The sequence below is a fragment of the Protobothrops mucrosquamatus genome, unplaced genomic scaffold (genome assembly GCF_001527695.2).
Source record: "Protobothrops mucrosquamatus isolate PMUCROS unplaced genomic scaffold, P.Mucros_1.0 scaffold395, whole genome shotgun sequence".
NCBI classification, from domain to species: domain Eukaryota; kingdom Metazoa; phylum Chordata; class Lepidosauria; order Squamata; family Viperidae; genus Protobothrops; species Protobothrops mucrosquamatus.
The window spans coordinates 310,786-327,317 of NW_015386726.1; the positions used below are offsets into that span (position 1 = coordinate 310,786).

At 47.8% G+C, this 16,532-nt stretch overlaps 2 protein-coding genes across 2 annotated transcripts; one reads left to right on the forward strand and one right to left on the reverse strand.

The window, feature by feature from the left end:
* Positions 1–582: 582 nt before the first annotated feature.
* On the reverse strand, positions 583–2,104 carry PFDN6 (prefoldin subunit 6). The gene is made up of 4 exons (XM_015816032.1): positions 2,002–2,104; positions 1,138–1,208; positions 924–1,048; positions 583–793 (listed from the first exon to the last, which is right to left on the reverse strand). The coding sequence occupies exons 1-4, from the start codon at positions 2,084–2,086 to the stop codon at positions 673–675; spliced, it is 402 nt and encodes a 133-aa protein (XP_015671518.1). The 5' UTR covers positions 2,087–2,104; the 3' UTR covers positions 583–672.
* Positions 2,105–8,010: 5,906 nt separating this feature from the next.
* On the forward strand, positions 8,011–12,991 carry LOC107287513 (DLA class II histocompatibility antigen, DR-1 beta chain; the record flags this gene model as incomplete). The annotated part of the gene is made up of 4 exons (XM_015816031.1): positions 8,011–8,095; positions 8,584–8,856; positions 12,435–12,716; positions 12,878–12,991. Coding segments are annotated over exons 1-4 (754 nt in total), but the record flags the coding sequence as incomplete, so codon positions are not given.
* Between the last annotated feature and the right edge of the window lie 3,541 nt (positions 12,992–16,532).

Genomic DNA, 16,532 nt, shown 5'->3' on the forward strand with positions numbered 1-16,532 from the left:
GTTTGTCGTGTCTTTTCCATGGGGCTGAGCTCACTTACCCGAGCACCTGAACCGCACCCGGTGTCAACGCTGCTAACATCGGATGTTTTTGCATTGACAACAGACGGAAATGTAGCCATCTTTTACCTTTTGCTTTTAGAGTTAGATGATGCTGGGAGGAGGGATGTGAGCAAGAGTCCAGCTAGACATAACAACACTAAACCTAGCCTGAGAAACAAGGTTATTGTAACCAGAGCTGATAAGGAATTGGTGGGCTGGAGACCTGGAGAGGAAGCCCATGCTTCAAGCATTGGGGAATGTGATTTATGACTGTTAATTGGAGGAGGAAATTGTGCTTTGGTAGTATGTGCTCAGGGGAGGGGAATTCAGTTTTTGGCTTCGATTATGCAGTGCCGATGTTATGCTACTCAAAATAAAGATTCTTTAAGGTAAACAATGCCTCGAAGTTCTTTTGAAGAGTTTCATCTGTCGGAACCATGACACCCGGCTTTGGATGTCTCCCTCTCATTGGGCACCTTCCTCTGGGAATTCTGCCCCCCTCCCTCCCAGCTCCAAGTGCAAGAGAGGAGGCACACAAAAGGTCCAGCAGAATTTTATTCGAAGGGATCCAAAAGGCCCAAATGGCGGGCCTGGGGGCGCCAGCCAGCCCACCCCTCCTTCCGCGCTGCCCCTTCAAGTCTTGACGGACACCTTGCCCTGGGTCCGCTGGAACTCCTGCTGCAGCCGGCCCAGGGCCTCCCGGTGCTGCTCCGACTTCCGCTCGTAGTCCTGAATCTGGGCGTCGTAGCGCTTGCTGCAGAGAGAGAGAATCAGGCCGGTAAGCGCCTGAGCGCGGGGAGAAGTCAGAAAAACTGGGGGGGGGGGGCTGAGGTAGACTGCCTCGGGAGCTGGAGGCCCCACCGAGGACACCCCCACCCACTCACATCTCCCCTGTGATGTAGTCCAGCCTCTTTCCGACGGTGGCTTTGGCTTCCTCCGTGTCCTGCTTCACCAGCACCGGCCCGATGAGCTTGTAGACGGCGTTAGAGGAGTCCAGCAGGTCCAGTTCCTGGAGGGGAGAAGAAGAGAAGGAGGGCTGTGGCAGAAAAGGGGACTCAAGACAGGGGAGGGGGAGGAGACAACCAGCTTCGCCCTCACCTCCTTCACTACATGGTTCTCTGTCAACTGAGCCTCCAGCTTCTGACGGGCCGTCATGCATTTGCTCATATCTGCGAGGAGGGAAGAGAAGAGACCTCCTTGTGGTTAGGGTCCTTCTGAGCCTGTTTCCAGAAGCCACACACCCCTCAGGTCCAGGAGAGAGGAGACTTTTTCTAAGAGCTTCGAAGGAATCGGGAGAGGGACGGGGCTCCGTGGACACCCCCCCCCCAATACTGCCAAAAGCCTCTCAAATAGAGAAGAACACTTGGGGTCCCTCTGAAGACCATCCACACCTTTGTGAACCCCTCCATATTGGGATCCCAGAGGGATCCCTTTATGGGGGGGTCACAATCCTTCTGTCTCCTGTGCCAACTCTCCAGGATGCAAGAAGGCCTGATAGGCTCTGGCTGGTTGGGGGGAGCCCCCCCCAAGAGGTCAAAGGAAGGAGTGGAACCATGCTCCAGCACCCCAAGAGGCGGGCGCTGAAGGGCGAAGGAGGCCACGGGGAGGTGAGGAAGGCGAAGGCGCTTGTGGGCTTCCAGATACCCTCCCCAGCCACTGTAGACCCCACCTCAGCAAGCTCTCTGTATATGTTTGGTGCCCACTCAAAGTATGGGACCACAGCTCCTATTCTTTTCACGCAGCCCGGCTGGTGGGGAGCATGGGAGCATCTGGCTGGACCCCGACTGAGAAGCCCTTTTTAAAAAGTGTGCTTCTAAAATGGCTGCCACCTCCAGAGAGCAGGAGCCTGCAGAATGGCCTTGCGCAAACCCTTTCCTCCCAGGAGCGACTGGGAGGAAGGGGAAGGTGGTGTAGGGGAGGGTCCTGGGACCCTCCCTCCAGGATCCGGGGAAAGGTCCTGACCTTTCTGCAGCTGCTGATATTTCTCCAGCTCCGCTTGTAACTTCTTCTGCAGCGCTTCGCCCATGGCGTCTTTCTCGCCTTGCATGGAACGAGGATCTTTTTTTTTCTTCTTCTTCTTCTCCTTCAAGCTGGAATAAAGAACGCGAGAGCTTCAATCATCTGGTTAAACCGAATTATTACATCCAGAGGTGTTTCCTTCCCGGCAGCTTCACAGTACAGATCAGGGGTGTCAAACTCGCAACGTCACGTGACGTGTCACGACGTATCCCAACTTTTTTTCCATTGTTGGCAACTGGGTGGGCACGGTTTCACCGGACACATCCAGCCCACGGGCCGGCAGTTTGACACCCCTGGTATAGATAGTCCTCGAATTACAACAGCTTGTTTAGTTACAAGGGCCCTGAAAAAAGTGACTTCGGACCACTTATGATGGAGGTCCCAGGCCACGTGGTTTACATTTGGATGCTTCGCAATCGGCTCACATTCATGATGGTTGCAGCGGCCCGGAGTCACGCTATCTCCTTTTGCAACTTTCTGACAAGCAAAGTCAATGGGGAGGGAAGCCAGTTTCACTTAACCGGGTCAGTAACTTAGGTGCAGTGATTCATTTAGCAACTGGGGCAAGAAAGGTAGTTAAAATGGGGCAAAATTCACTTAACAAACGCCTCACTTAACAACAGAAATTATTGGGCTCAATTGTAGTTGTAAGTCGAGCACTGTCTGTGTGTGTGTTTGACCATATCAATATCTATATATGAACATATCTATCTTATCTATCCATATACATATCTACAAATATTAATATATCTCTATCATCTCTCTCTCTCTCTCTTATCTATCCATACACATATCTACATATATTAATCTATATCTATCTATCTATCTATCTATCTATCTATCTATCTATCTATCTATCTATCATCTATCTATCTATCATCTATCATCTCTTTCTCTCTTATCTATCCATATACATATCTATATATATTAATCTATTTATCTATCTATCCATCCATATACATATCTACATATCTATCTTATATAATATATATATATATATATAGATAATGTTCATGTGTGTGTGTATATATATGTTCATATGTGTGTGTATATACTGTGAATACTTTAAATTCAAAATTTTGTGGCTGACAAAGAGTGGGAGATATGTATGTATGTATGTATATGTACACACACAGACATGCACATACACACTTGTATGTGTATAGATAAAAATAAAAAAATGTGTTTACAGGTAGCCCTCAACTTACGACCACAATGGAACTCAAAACGTATGTTGCTAACCAAGACATTGGTGAAGTGAATTCTGTCCCATTTTACAGCCTTTCTTGCCACGGTTATTAAGTAAATTATTGCAATTGTTAAGTTAGTAACACAGTTGTTAAATGAGCCTGGCTTCCTTCCCCACTGACTTTGCTTGTCACGAAGGTCACAAAAGGGGACCACATGCCCCCCGGGACCCCACGACCGAACGTCATCAATATGAGTCAATTGCCAAGCCACATGGCCCTGGGGAGGCTGCGACGGTCATTAAGTGGGGAAAAGGGTCATAAATCTCCTTTCTCAGTGATGCCGTAACTTTGAACGGTCACTAAATGAACTGTTGAGGACTACCTGTATAAATAAAAAATAAAAAATGATAAACTGGCAGGGCTCAGCCACAGCAAAACCACAAAATAATAAGTTTGGTGGGGTTTTTGAAGGCAGGTCGAGGGGGCCACGAGTATGACTGAGCCCATGCTGCACTTCCTGGGGGGGGGATGAAGCAGCCCACCCACCCCCGGCCAAGCAGAAGGAGTGCCTACGTTCCTTGGGGAGGATGGGAGTTGTAGTCCAGCCCCTCTGGAAAAGGGAGAGGGTCGCCTAGTTCCTCCACAGTCTACCAGCCAAGGCACATGGAGCTCGGCCGGCCAGGATGATGGGAGATGTAGCCCGCTGCCATCGCCCTCCCCCCGCCTGCCTGGGGTGATGGACTCTGTAGTCCGGCAGCTGGAAGGGGGGGGGCTCCAGGTCCTTCTGAGGGTCTCCCGGCAAGGGAAAGGGAAGCCCCGCTTCGCCGCGGACAATGGGAACGGCAGTCTCACCTCCGAATCGCGCAGCGCCCGCCAACAGCTCCGCCCCCGCCGATACCGGCCGCCGCTCTGGCCTCGCGGGAGGGCGGAAACCCAGCAAACCGGAAGTCGCGGACGCCGCAGCGGAGCTCACTATCGCCCGGTTTCAAGATGGCGGCCGGGATTATTGCGTCGGAGGAGCCGCTGCGGCGGCCACGTGACCCGCCCCCGCAGTGCCCGCCAGCCTTTGAATCAACCTGAGTCAGAATAGAACTGGAGAGGGACGTAGGAGGTCTTCTAGTCGAGCCCGCTGCTCAAAAAAAAAAAAAGCCAAGAAATAAAAGTGATTTATTCCATTTCATTTCATTTCGTTTGATTTATTTTATTTTATTTTATTTTATTATTTTATTTTGTTATTTTTATTTTATTTTGTTATTTTTATTTTATTCTATTATTTTTATTTTATTATTTTATTTTATTTTATTATTATTATTATTTTATTTTATTATTTTTATTTTATTTTATTATTTTTATTTTATTATTTTATTTCGTTATTTTATTTTATTTTTTTATTTTATTATTTTATTATTTTATTTTATTATTTTATTTTATTTTATTATTTTATTTTATTTTATTTTATTTTATTATTTTATTTTATTTTATTTTATTATTTTATTTTAATTTATTTTATTTTATTATTTTATTTTATTATTTTATTTTATTATTTTATTTTATTATTTATTCGCAAAGAGCCCTCTTTGCATTTTCAGTTTTATTTTGTTTTTTTCCAGATGGGTGAGAAATTGGAGACTTCGAACGCCATGGAGGCCTTGAGGGGGTTGGTGGGTGTCAGAAGAAGAGACCATCAGGTCGATTCTGCTAACGCTTCCAGGGAAGAGGGAAACAGTATAAAGCATTAAAAAACAGGCAGTCCTCGACTTACAGCCACAATGGAGGCCAACATTTTATGTCGCTACGGGAGGCATTTGTTAAGCGAATCTTGCCCCATTTTACGACCTTTCCTGCCACCGTTGTTAAGTGAATCCCTGAGGTTGTTAAATGAGTGACACGGTTGCTAAGTGAATCCGGCTTCCCCGTTGATTTTGCCTGTCAGAAGGTCGCAAAAGGGGATCACCTCACACACACACACACACACACGGATGCTGCGACCATCATAAATGTGAGCCTGTTGCCAAGCCTCCGAATTTTGATCATGTGACTATGGGGAGGCTGCAGCTGTTGTGATTCCTCATCAGCCAGTGGCCCCGGCAGCTGAGTCTGGGGAATCAGAGGAGAAGGAGGAGGAGGAGGAGGAGGGGCCTGGAGTGACATCAGAGTCAGAGGAAGGCTCTGATAAGCTCCAAGACTTACAGTCGGACGAGGAGCCTGGCCCCTCTACTCATGCTCAGGCTGAGACACAGCTGTGCTGGGAACCTGAGTTGGACAGTGATGAAGAACAGTTGGGACAAATCCTGGATGCATAAATGCGCAGGCAGGCAAGGAGATTCGGACAGAGGAATGCAATGGGGCGGTTCCAAAGGCAAAAGAGAAGGCATTAGGAAGCCACGCCTTGGCTGCATAATAAAAGGGAAGGTGTGGGAGGTGCTGGTTGCTGAAGGCAACCTTTTGTGTTAAGGAATCGAGTGTCAGTGAGCTGTGTTTTGTTTGCCTTTGGACTATCTGGTATGTTTGGATATAAAACTTCTCACATTGGATCCAGGGTTTGGAGAATTTGGTGGGGTGTGTGTGTAAGGAAACGGTTTCTGCAGAGGAAGGTGAACTTCAAGGCGCTTCTGTTCCTGTTGAGCAGACAGGCGGTCCTCGACTTAACGGCCACAAGGGAGGCCAAAATTTCTGTTCTTAAGTGAGATGCTTTTTACGTGAGTTTTGCCCCAGTTTTCGACCTTTCTCGCCATAGTCGTTAAGTGAATCATTGCATTTGTTAAGTTAGTACAGGAAATCCTCGACTTAACGACCACAATGGAGCCCCAAATTTCTGTCGTTAAGTGAGACATTTGTTACGTGAGTTTTGCCCCTTAAGCTGCGGGACACCCCCCCCCCCGATTGCAAATACCCCCCTTCAATGTCCCAAAGGTGCTTTTTTTTTTCAAGACTTCCTCGCTTTTCCTTTAAAAATGTTTCGCTTCTCATCCAAGAAGCTTCTTCAGCTCTGACCGGATGGCGGGGGAATGGAAAGATTTATACTCCTTGCAGACCGCTGGTCATTTGCCTTCTTTTAGAGGGTCGTTGAGGCCACTTGGAGGTTTACCTGTGTCCTGAAAGGTCACCTGAGTGGTGCAAATGGGCGTGGAGCCTTCTTGGGACCGCTGAAAGGACTGTGTTCCACACCCATTTGCATTACTCAGGTGACCTTGAGGACACAGGTAAACCTCCAAGTGGATTCAACGAATGCAAGAATGCAAATGACTAGCGGTCTGCAAGGAGTATAAAATCCTTCCCTTCCCCACCATCCAGTCAGAGCTGGAGAAGCTTCTTGGATGAGAAGCAAAAAGTCTTCAAAGGTGTTGGAAGAAAAGTCTTCGTCATGGTTCATCCAAGCTGGGAATAAACATGGCAACTGCTTTGAGAAGAAGGTTGTTGTTTGTTGGAAAGGAGAGCCAGATAGGAAGATGGTTCTGGCAGCAAGAGAAGAAAAAAAAGGACTTAGCACATGTAGGGAGTAGGTTTTTTATACCCTCTGGAGCCTTTTGTTTGGGGTTCTTTCCTGTTCCTGTTTTGAGGCTATTTCCTGTGTCATGTATTCTGACCTGAGTTTGGGTGTGCCCTTTGGCCTTTGTGAGTTCATCCTACCATGTCCTGCCTCAGGTGGGGTAGGCAGATTTTAGGTCTTTGTCTTCCTAATCTCCTAGCTCCAACTTTCCTGATGGTTTACATCTGCATTTGTACAGCGCTGGTTTCTGCTTGGGGGAGGCAGACTTGGGGCTATTAAGAAAAACTGGGCATGCTTTTCTGTCTCTTTAAGATCCTTGAAGAAAATATATTTTTCTGCCCTTTTAATATTTCCTTCTTGGGGGGGGGGGCTGACTTCCCAGAAAGGAAAAATAAGGAAGTCCTGAAAAAAAGCACCTTTGGGACATAGAAGGGGGATGTTTGCAATCTGGGAGGGGGGGTGTCTTCAGCTTAAAGGGGTGGAGCTGGGGGGGGGTCTCTCCAGAGAGTCTCCCTCCTCCAGGTCTCCGTTGGCCCAAAGGGGCTTTTCCAAAAGTCAGCTGGACTTTCCTGGGTTTTCCCTTGAAGACGTTTTGCTTCTCATCCCAGAAGCTTCTTCAGCTCTGACTGGATGGTGGGGAGTAGTCAGAGCTGAAGAAGCTTCTGGGACAAGAAGCGAAACGTCTTCCAAGGAAAAACAAAAAAATCCAGTTGCCTCCAACTAGGAAAACTAGGACCTGGAGGGCAGGACAAGAAACAATGGTTGGAAACTGACCAAAGAGAGAAGCAACCTGGAATGAAGGAGAAACTTCCTAACAGTGAGGACAATTAACCAGTGGAACAGCTGGCCTCCAGAAATCGTGGGCGCTCCATCCTTGGAGGCTTTTAAGAAGAGACTGGACAGTCACCTGTCTGAAATGTTATAGGGTCTCCTGCTCGAGCAGGGGGCTGGACTAGAAGACCTTCAAGTGCCCTTCCAGCTCTAATCTCCATAGGTCGTCCCCCTTCTATCTTCTCTGTTTCTCTCTCCGTCTTGAACTATCTACTCCACAGGTCGAAGTCAAGAGAAACTCTTCCCGGAGACCGATGACGCGGCAGGAGGGAGAATTCTCATTGGTCCTTCTGTTTCTTCGGCCAATTTCGAGAGGAACAAAAAAAACACCACTTCCTCCCACCCACCCGCCTCCCAATTCAGACCCACCAATTCTGAGATTCGAAGCATCTGGGTCCTCCCCCTCTCTCTTAGGGAGGGGGGGCTTGTGTGGCGGCATCCATGGGCAGTGCTGGGGTCCCCCTGCTGTTACTGGTGGGGGTGCTGGCCCAGAACCCTGGAAGCGAAGAGGGGAAGAAACTTCCTGGTAAGGAGAGGGGGCTCAGTGGGGGGGAGGAGGAGGAGGGGGGCTGGGATGCTGTTGGGGGAAAAATCACGTGACTTTGAGGAAGGGGTCAAGGGCAAGTGATGCAGCATCCTGCGGGAGTCTCAAACTTCATGGGGGGTGTCTCCGCTTTCTGCCCCCAATTCCCCCCCCAGCAGTATAGACTGTGAACCCCCTGTTCCTTGAATGTCACTAAAGTGGGGAGGGGGGATTGTGGGAAGGCAACTTCCAACCCAGTCATGGGGGATGGGGAGCACGACTGTCCCAGTCGCCCCCCTCCCCACATCCCGATGGCTGGGTTGGAGACGGAACTTCGGGGCCTGAATTAGACCCACATCTGGACTCCCCAAAGTTTGTTGCATTAAAAGAGGGTGAACCCCCCAAGAAGTCATGTCATGGCTGAGAGCGATGGACCCTGGACCCCGTCATAATGGCCTTCCTCCTCCTCCTCCTCCTCCTCCTCCTCGCAGTCCATTTCTTGTACCAGGAGAAGACCGACTGTTTTTTCCTTGAGGGGACACAGCAGGTGCGTTACCTGGACAGGTACTTCTACGATCGGCAAGAGTTTGTCCGCTTCGACAGCCGCCTCGGGAGACACATGGCCGTCACGGAGCTGGGGCAGCTGGAGGCCAAGGAGTGGAACGCCAACAAGCTCATTCTGATGATGAAGAGGGCCGAAGTGGATCGCTTCTGTGGGCACAACTACGAGGTGGCCAAGATGGGGCTCGTGGTTGGCCGGAGAGGTGAGTCTGGGAGGGAGGGGCTTCCTGGAGAGGTGGATGCCGAGACCTCCCTTTCGTTTACCCCTTAAAATTCTGCCCTATAAAAATTTACTCTATTCATTCTGTGCTCTTGAGATCTACGAAATTAAGAACAGTTGCTGGTATTGGGGATGTCTAGTTTAATGAACAGAAGGACTAGGCTAGGGGGTGAGATGATGGCGGTGTTCCAGCATTTGAGGGGCTGCCACAAAAGAAGAGGGAGGGTCCACTTATTCTCTAAAGCACCAGAAGGCAAGACAAGAAACAAGGGATGGAAACTAACCAAGGAGAGAAGCAACCTAGAAGTAAGGAGAAATTTTCTAACAGTGAGGACAATTAATCAGTGGAACGACCTGCCTCCAGAAGTTGTGGGTGCTTCATCACTGGAGGTTTTTAAGAAGAGACTGGACAGCCATTTGTCCAAAATGGTATAGGGTTTTCTGCCTGAGCAAGGGGTTGGACTAGATGACCTCCAAGGTACCTTCCAACTTTACTACTACTACTACTACTACTACTACTACTACTACTATTATTATTATTATTATTATTATTATTATTATTATTATTATTATTATTATTATTATTACTATTCCCATTCTCACTCCCAGTCCCACTCCCATTCCCTACTCTACTCTACTCTACTCTACTCTACTCTACTCTACTCTACTCTACTCTACCCTACTCTACTCTACTGTACTCTACTCTACCCAACCCAGCCTACCCTACTCCGTAATCTACTCTACTCTACTCTACTCTATATACTCTACTCTACTCTACTCTACTCTACTCTACTCTACTCTACCCAGCCTACCCTACCCTATTCCGTAATCTACTCTACTCTACTCTACTCTACTCTACTCTACTCTACTCTACTCTACTCTACTCTACTCTACTCTACTCTACTCTACTCTACTCTACTCTACTCTACTCTATATATTCCACTTGTTCCCATGATCTAAAATCTTTTCCTGCCCAGAATCTGGGATCTCTTTAATCCCCTCCAGAAAATTCCCAAAGAGATTCTGGGGGAAACCCAGCAAGATTGTGCTAAATATCTATTTAGAGATCAAAGGGGATGTTTGTCTCTCCCTCTTTCTGCCAGAGGCCAATTTCTTTCTCTCTCTTTCCTCCTAGGCCTCAAAAATAGTGTGTTTGGTATTTTAGGATTTTAAAAAAATCAGTTTCCAAAGGTCTAAAACAGGGAATTAGCAAAGGAATTTTGTTACAGGTCATAAGAAACACATCCAACATCATGAACCCTGAATTGTTAATATAGAATGACTGAATTCCCTGTTATTCTGCCTACATTTTTGTCTACATTTGTTTTTTGTCATTTTAATTTGTTGTGCAATAATAATATTTATTTCTGTCAATTGGTAGAGTTTCAGAGGCCAAGCATTGTACAAATCAAGTCTTTTATAGCTGTGTTTGTTGCAATTTGGCCTTTTCAGGGAAATTATATTCCTCGGATAAGGAATAACCTCAAGCATTGTTAAGATTCCATGTCAGAGTCCACGTTTTCCAAAAATTAATATGTTACCACAGAGCTGAATAAGATTTTTCTTCCATAAGAGGGAAAACTGCCACAATTAAGATGAAAGGATAAAAGGAGAACTTATCAAATTTGCAGACAACTCGAAGCTGAGGTGAATAGCGAAACACTTTTGAACAGAGGTGGGGAACTATGACCCCTTTAATGATTTTTGGACTTCAACTCCCAGAATTCCTGAGCCAGCCTGGCTTAGGAATTCTGGGAGTTGAAGTCCACAAGTTATAAAGGGGCCATGGTTCCCCATATCTGCTTTGGAAGATAGGGTCAGGAAGATAGGACATTAACAGACTTGAACCTTGGGCCCTATCTGACAAAATACAGTTCAGCGATAAGAAAATTAAGGTCCACAAGGTTTTGCTGGCCCACTAATTTATTTACTTGTCTCAAAGAATGCAATAAAGCATGTTCTGTTTTTGACACACACACGTTTGGCTTCTAGTAATAGCTTTGCTGGTTTCTAGGTGTACGCACCTCCGTTGCTTGATTCTCTTTTCCAGAGACTTCCCAGGTATTGATGTGAGACTGCACCCATCTCTGGACCAAGGGCCCTTGCTCACTGTCACATGTGACCTCTCGTCTGGAGTACTGCAATGCGCTGCACGTGGGGCTGCCCTTGGAGAGCATTTGGAAGCTCAACTGGCGTAGAATGCAGCAGCATGCGTTGTAAATGGTGCCAGTTATTTGGCGCGCGTAACACAGCAATTCCGTGGGCTGAATTGTGTGCCAGTGTGCTTCCAGGTTCATTCAAGGTGCTGGTTTAAAGGCCTTCATGATTTGGGACTGGGTTAATTGAAGGACCCTCTCTCTCCTGTTGTTCCTATCCACTGGATCTGATCAGAAAGGACGCGCGTGCATCAGGTAAAGAATGTTGGTTGCTGAGATGCAGAAAACATGTTTTGGGGGGGTTTTTTGCTGTAACACCCAGTTTGGGAAACATTCTCCCTGGTTGTGGTCTCCTCAAATATTGGCTTACACACTGTTCCTAAGATAGCTCACAGTTTACTGAGAGCAAAGGAAGGCAAATTAAAAAAAAGCCAGCCTGAATTAGTTTGGTGTTAACAGAAGTGCGCAGAACAATAGTCCAAAATCAGTCCAAAGTTCCGAGTGCCGAGTCAAGGTTGTCAGCCAGTCCAGAGGTCAGACTTTCACTGGAAGAATCCTCAGAAGAGCTAAATCAGGGGTGTCAAACTGCCGGCCTATGGACTGGTTGCATCATACGGAGGCCGCACCCACCCCAGCTCTGGCAATGCAAAAAAAGTCACGATACATCGCGACACGTCACGTGACGTGGCGAGTTTGACACCCGTGAGCTAAATAATATATGGTTGTTTCCCTGCACAGAAACATGGGTTAGAGATGCCTCTTTTATCTGGCTGCAGCCAGCTGTCATTCCTCAAGAAATTTACTCCCCTACTTGGCGAGAAGCCTTATAGAACATCTCTACTCTGCACTTCATTCTACTTGCCTGGTGTGGAGGCTGAGTGGCCTTATGTCATCCTGATCTAACTGCCCCAGCTGTTCAGGTGGTGCCCATATTTGATCAGCCTCATGTCAGCTTGGGATCTCCTGAGGCTGACATTCCATGGTTTCATCTGGAGCAGGTTCCTCAGAATCAGATTCACAGTCTGAATCCTTAGCCTGGGCCTGGGCCTTGACTTTTTATTAGGCTCTGAAAACTTTGTTCTGTGCCAGGGTCTGAGGTGCCAGGGACTGGCTTCTTGGTTATGAATTTGATTCTGATTTGAGTTGTTGCATTGCTGTATTTAATTTTTCTAATATTTACGATTGTTCTTATTTTTTTTTAAAACCTCTGCTGCTCAGAGGCACTTGCTGAGATGAGCAGCTATATAAATTAGATCAATCAACCTTTCATCTTATTAGATAGAGGCCAAGATTATTATTTTGCCTTTATTCTGTTATTTAAAAATTAAAATTGTTCCTGCATTTGGTCTTCTGTTCTGGGCCCTGTTGTGTCTCTCACATCCCTCCTCCTCCTCTTCCCCTCCAGCCAAGCCCACCGTCTCCATCTCCCCCACCAAGCTGGACCCCGCTTCCCCCCCCACCATCCTCCTTTGCATTGTGAGGGGCTTCTACCCCGTGGAGATCGAGGTCCGGTGGCTGAAGAACGGGCAGCCAGAGGAGGAGGGTGTGGCCTTTGGGGAGGAGCTCCAGAACGGAGACTGGACCTACCAGCTCCAGGTGATGCTGGAGACCCAGCCCCAGCGGGGGGACGTCTACACCTGCCAGGTGGGGCACGCCAGCCTGGAGGCCCCCATCACCGTCCAGTGGGGTGAGGCCCTCCCCTCCCTCCCCTCCTGCTCTGGGGACCCCCTCCTGCCCTGAGAAGCAGGGAGAAAGACCCTCCCTCTGGGGGGAGCCAGGATGGACCCTCCTGGGGGGGAAGCTGGCCCTGATCCTCCTGCTCAGGGGGGGCTCCTTCTCCTTCCCCAGAGCCCCGTTCCTCCAACTCGGCCAGGAGCAAACTCTGGACGGGGATCGTGGCAGCCATGATCGGGGTGATCTTCTTCACCATGGGGCTCTCCCTCTACCTGAAGAGCAAGAAAGGTGAGTGTGGGTGGCTGGATGAGAGGTTGTGGGGAGGGGACCATCCAGGGGTGGGATCTCATCAAGCATAGTGAGCATAGGGGTCAAGAGGGTTCCCCCTGACCCCTAAATCCCAAGGCTGATGGTCCCCCTGAGAAATTTGATTTTGAGGGGCTATACATAAAGACTGTGCAACCAATTATGGACTATCAATGGGGAGTCCTCCAGCCCATGAAAGGTCCTGATAGGGTCTTTTTCTCCTTCCAGCAACTTCCATCTCACCACCTGCAGGTGAGCGTCTTCTATTTCCCCTCCATGAATTAATAGGCTTTTCTAATTTTCTGTTCTGCACGCGCACACCCCCATTTTTTTTCTAGGGTTTTTGGCAGCCTTGGGACCCCAAATGTGGTGTAATTAAACATAAAATACACCACAAAACATTAGTAACTGACCTAGGGTGTTTCTAGGTATTGGGAAATTGCAAAAGGGAAGGGAAGGAGGGAGGGACCCCTATTTTGTGATTTGCTGTTCCTGACCACCACCCCTCTTGATCTTTACACGTTCTGGTAAAATCGCACCCAGCTCTCTCCTTGGCTGCTACCAGCATCCTAGCCCCATCTTCTTTGTTAATTATGAAACATCTGCTAGGAGAGAGGGCAGCTTCCGAAATGTTGTAGGGTTTCCTGCCTGAGCAGGGGGTTGGACTAGATGACCTCCAAGGTCCCTTCCAATGTTTATTATTATTATTATTATTATTATTATTATTATTATTATTATTATTATTGTTGTTGTTGTTGTTGTTATTATTATTATTATTATTATTATTATTATTATTATTATTATTATTATTATTATTATTATGGATCATCGCACAGTTAGCCAGATGTTCAGACTGGATTTGGCATTTTGTCTACCTATCGAGTCCTTACCCAGGACCTGGGTTAGGCAGATGTGGATGTTTGATGGTATTACAGATATCGTCGCAGGATGGAAGCAGTTCCTAGGAAGGCCGCCTTTTGCAATTGACTAATGGCGAATTTGTCAATGCCAATGGTGTTCAAGTGGTGCTCCAGTTGTTTTGGGATTGCACCCAAGACGCCTATGACTATTGGTACTACCCTTGCTTGCTTTTGCCACAGTCTTTCTATTTCTATTTGCAGGTCTTTGTATTTTGTTATTTTCTCCAGTTCTTTCTCGTCTATTCTGCTGTCTCCAGGCACTGCCACGTCCACTATCCAGACTTTTTTGTCTTTCTTATCGACAATTGTTAAGTCCGGGGTGCTATGTTGCAGGTGCTTGTCTGTTTGAATTCTGAACTCCCAGAGCAGTTTAATTTTATCATTTTCTATGACTTTCTCTATTTTATGATCCTACCAGTTCTTGCTTACAGTTGTTATTATTATTATTATTATTATTATTATTATTATTATTATTATTATTATTATTATTATTATTATTATACTCTCTAATTGTTAATTAGGGATCATTCCCTCTTGTCAAGGTCACTCTGGAGTCTTCGTTTGAACCCCTCGGCTGAACCTGGACCCCCTTCAAGTCCCAGCAGATGAAATGGGGAGGAATCCCTTGTCCCAAAGGGGCAGATTCTCACTCCATCCAGTCCCTGCCTTTCAACCACATCCCTGCAGTGTGGGCCTGCTTGGGAGGTGGATAGAAAAGGGGAAGGGGAAGCCCACTTTGTGTTTTTCCCCCGAAGACTCTCCAAACAGAAGTTATTTACATTAAAGATTTTACTATATACATACACTATTACTAAAACTCTTGCGTGTGTTTATAACCTTCATCTGGGGTGCCTCATTGGGCAGCAATGGAATTAAGGAGAAACTTGAATTATCTGGTGAACAGCAACGGTGAGAGGGACCTTGGAGTCCTAGTGGACAATCACTTGACCATGAGCCAGCTGTGTGCAGCAGTAGCCAAAAAAGCTAATACAATCCTGGGTTGTATAAACAGAGGCATAGAATCAAGATCACACAAAGTATGAGTGCCGCTTTACAAAACCCTAGTAAGGCCACACCTGGAATACTGCAGCCAATTTGGGTCACCATATTACAAAAAAGATGTTGAGACTTTGAAAAAAATTCAGAGAAGAACAACTAAAATGATCCAAGGCCTACGAAGAACGGCTGCAGGACTTGGGTTTGGCTTGTCTAAAGAAAAGAAGAAATAGGGGAGACATGATAGCAGTGTTCCAGTATTTGAGAAGGTGCCACAAAGAAGAGGGGGTCAAACTATTCTCCAAAGCACCAGTGGGCAGGACAAGAAACAATGGTTGGAAACTGACCAAAGAGAGAAGCAATCTGGAATTAAGGAGAAACTTCCTGACAGTGAGGACAATTAACCAGTGGAACAGCTTGCCACCAGAAATCGTGGGCACTCTATCACTGGAGGTTTTTAAGAAGAGACTGGACAGTCAGTTGTCTGAGATGGTATAGGTCAGCGGTAGGCAACCTTGGCTCTTTTATGACTCATGGACTTCAACTCCCAGAATTCCTGAGCCAGCATGGCTCAGCTTGGAAACCTCTCCCTTTCCCCTCAGCATGGCTGGCTCAGGAATTCTGGGAGTTGAAGTCCACGAGTCATAAAAGAGCCAAGGTTGCCTACCCCTGGTACAGGTTCTCCTGCTCCAGCAGGGGGCTGGACTAGAAGGCCTCCAAGGTCCCTTCCACCTCTATTCTGATTGATCGCTTATTCCCCACCATCAGAGAGGGCTTCCGGCCTCCGAAGACCACCAGATGGCGGCCACGGCCTACAAGATCCTGGATTCGCCATCCCTGGCCAGCCCGGTAGGACCAAGAAAAATTGCCTCCCCTAAAGCTGGGCTCCGGGCGGGAAGTGGAGAGGCAAGAGATGGTTTACGGGCCCGCTTCGTTTCCTTGCTTGGCTGGACCAGCGCAGCTCATCGGGCGGGGAGGAGAGGAGAGGGGAGAGGAGAGGAGGGTGGGCAAGAAGGACCCCGGCCCACTGCCACTCCCAGGGTGACTTTGGTCCAGTCTTCTCCCCTCCCCCGTCCTCCCCCTCCCTCTCTCGTTATCTCTTCCTCTCGCTCTCCCTCTTCCTCTCCCTCGCTCTCTTTCTCTCCTTCCCGTGCTCTCTCCCTCTCCCTTTCTCCCTTTCTCTTTCCCTCCCTCTCCCTACGTCTGTCTGTCTCGCTCTCTGGCTCTCTCTCCCCCTCTCTTTCTTCCTTTCTCTCTCTTTCCCTCCCTCCCTCCGTCCGTCTCTCTCTCTCTCTCTCTCTCTCCTGCCTTTCTCCCCCTCTCTTCCTCTCGCTCTTTTTTTCTCCCTCCCACGCTCTCTCCCTCTCCCTCTCTCTTTACGGTCCCCTCCCTCTTTCTCTGTTTGTCACTCTCTCTCCCCCCTCCCTCCCTCTCGCTCTCTCTCTCTTGCTCTCTCCCCCCCTCTCTCTTGCTCTCTCTGGCTCTCTTTGCCTCCCTCCCGCGCTCTCTCCCTCTCCCTTTCTCTCCCTTTCCCTGTCTGTCTGCCTGTCCCTTGGCTCGCTCGCTCGCTTTCAGGTTTCGACACTTTCTGAGGCTGCGGGAACCCC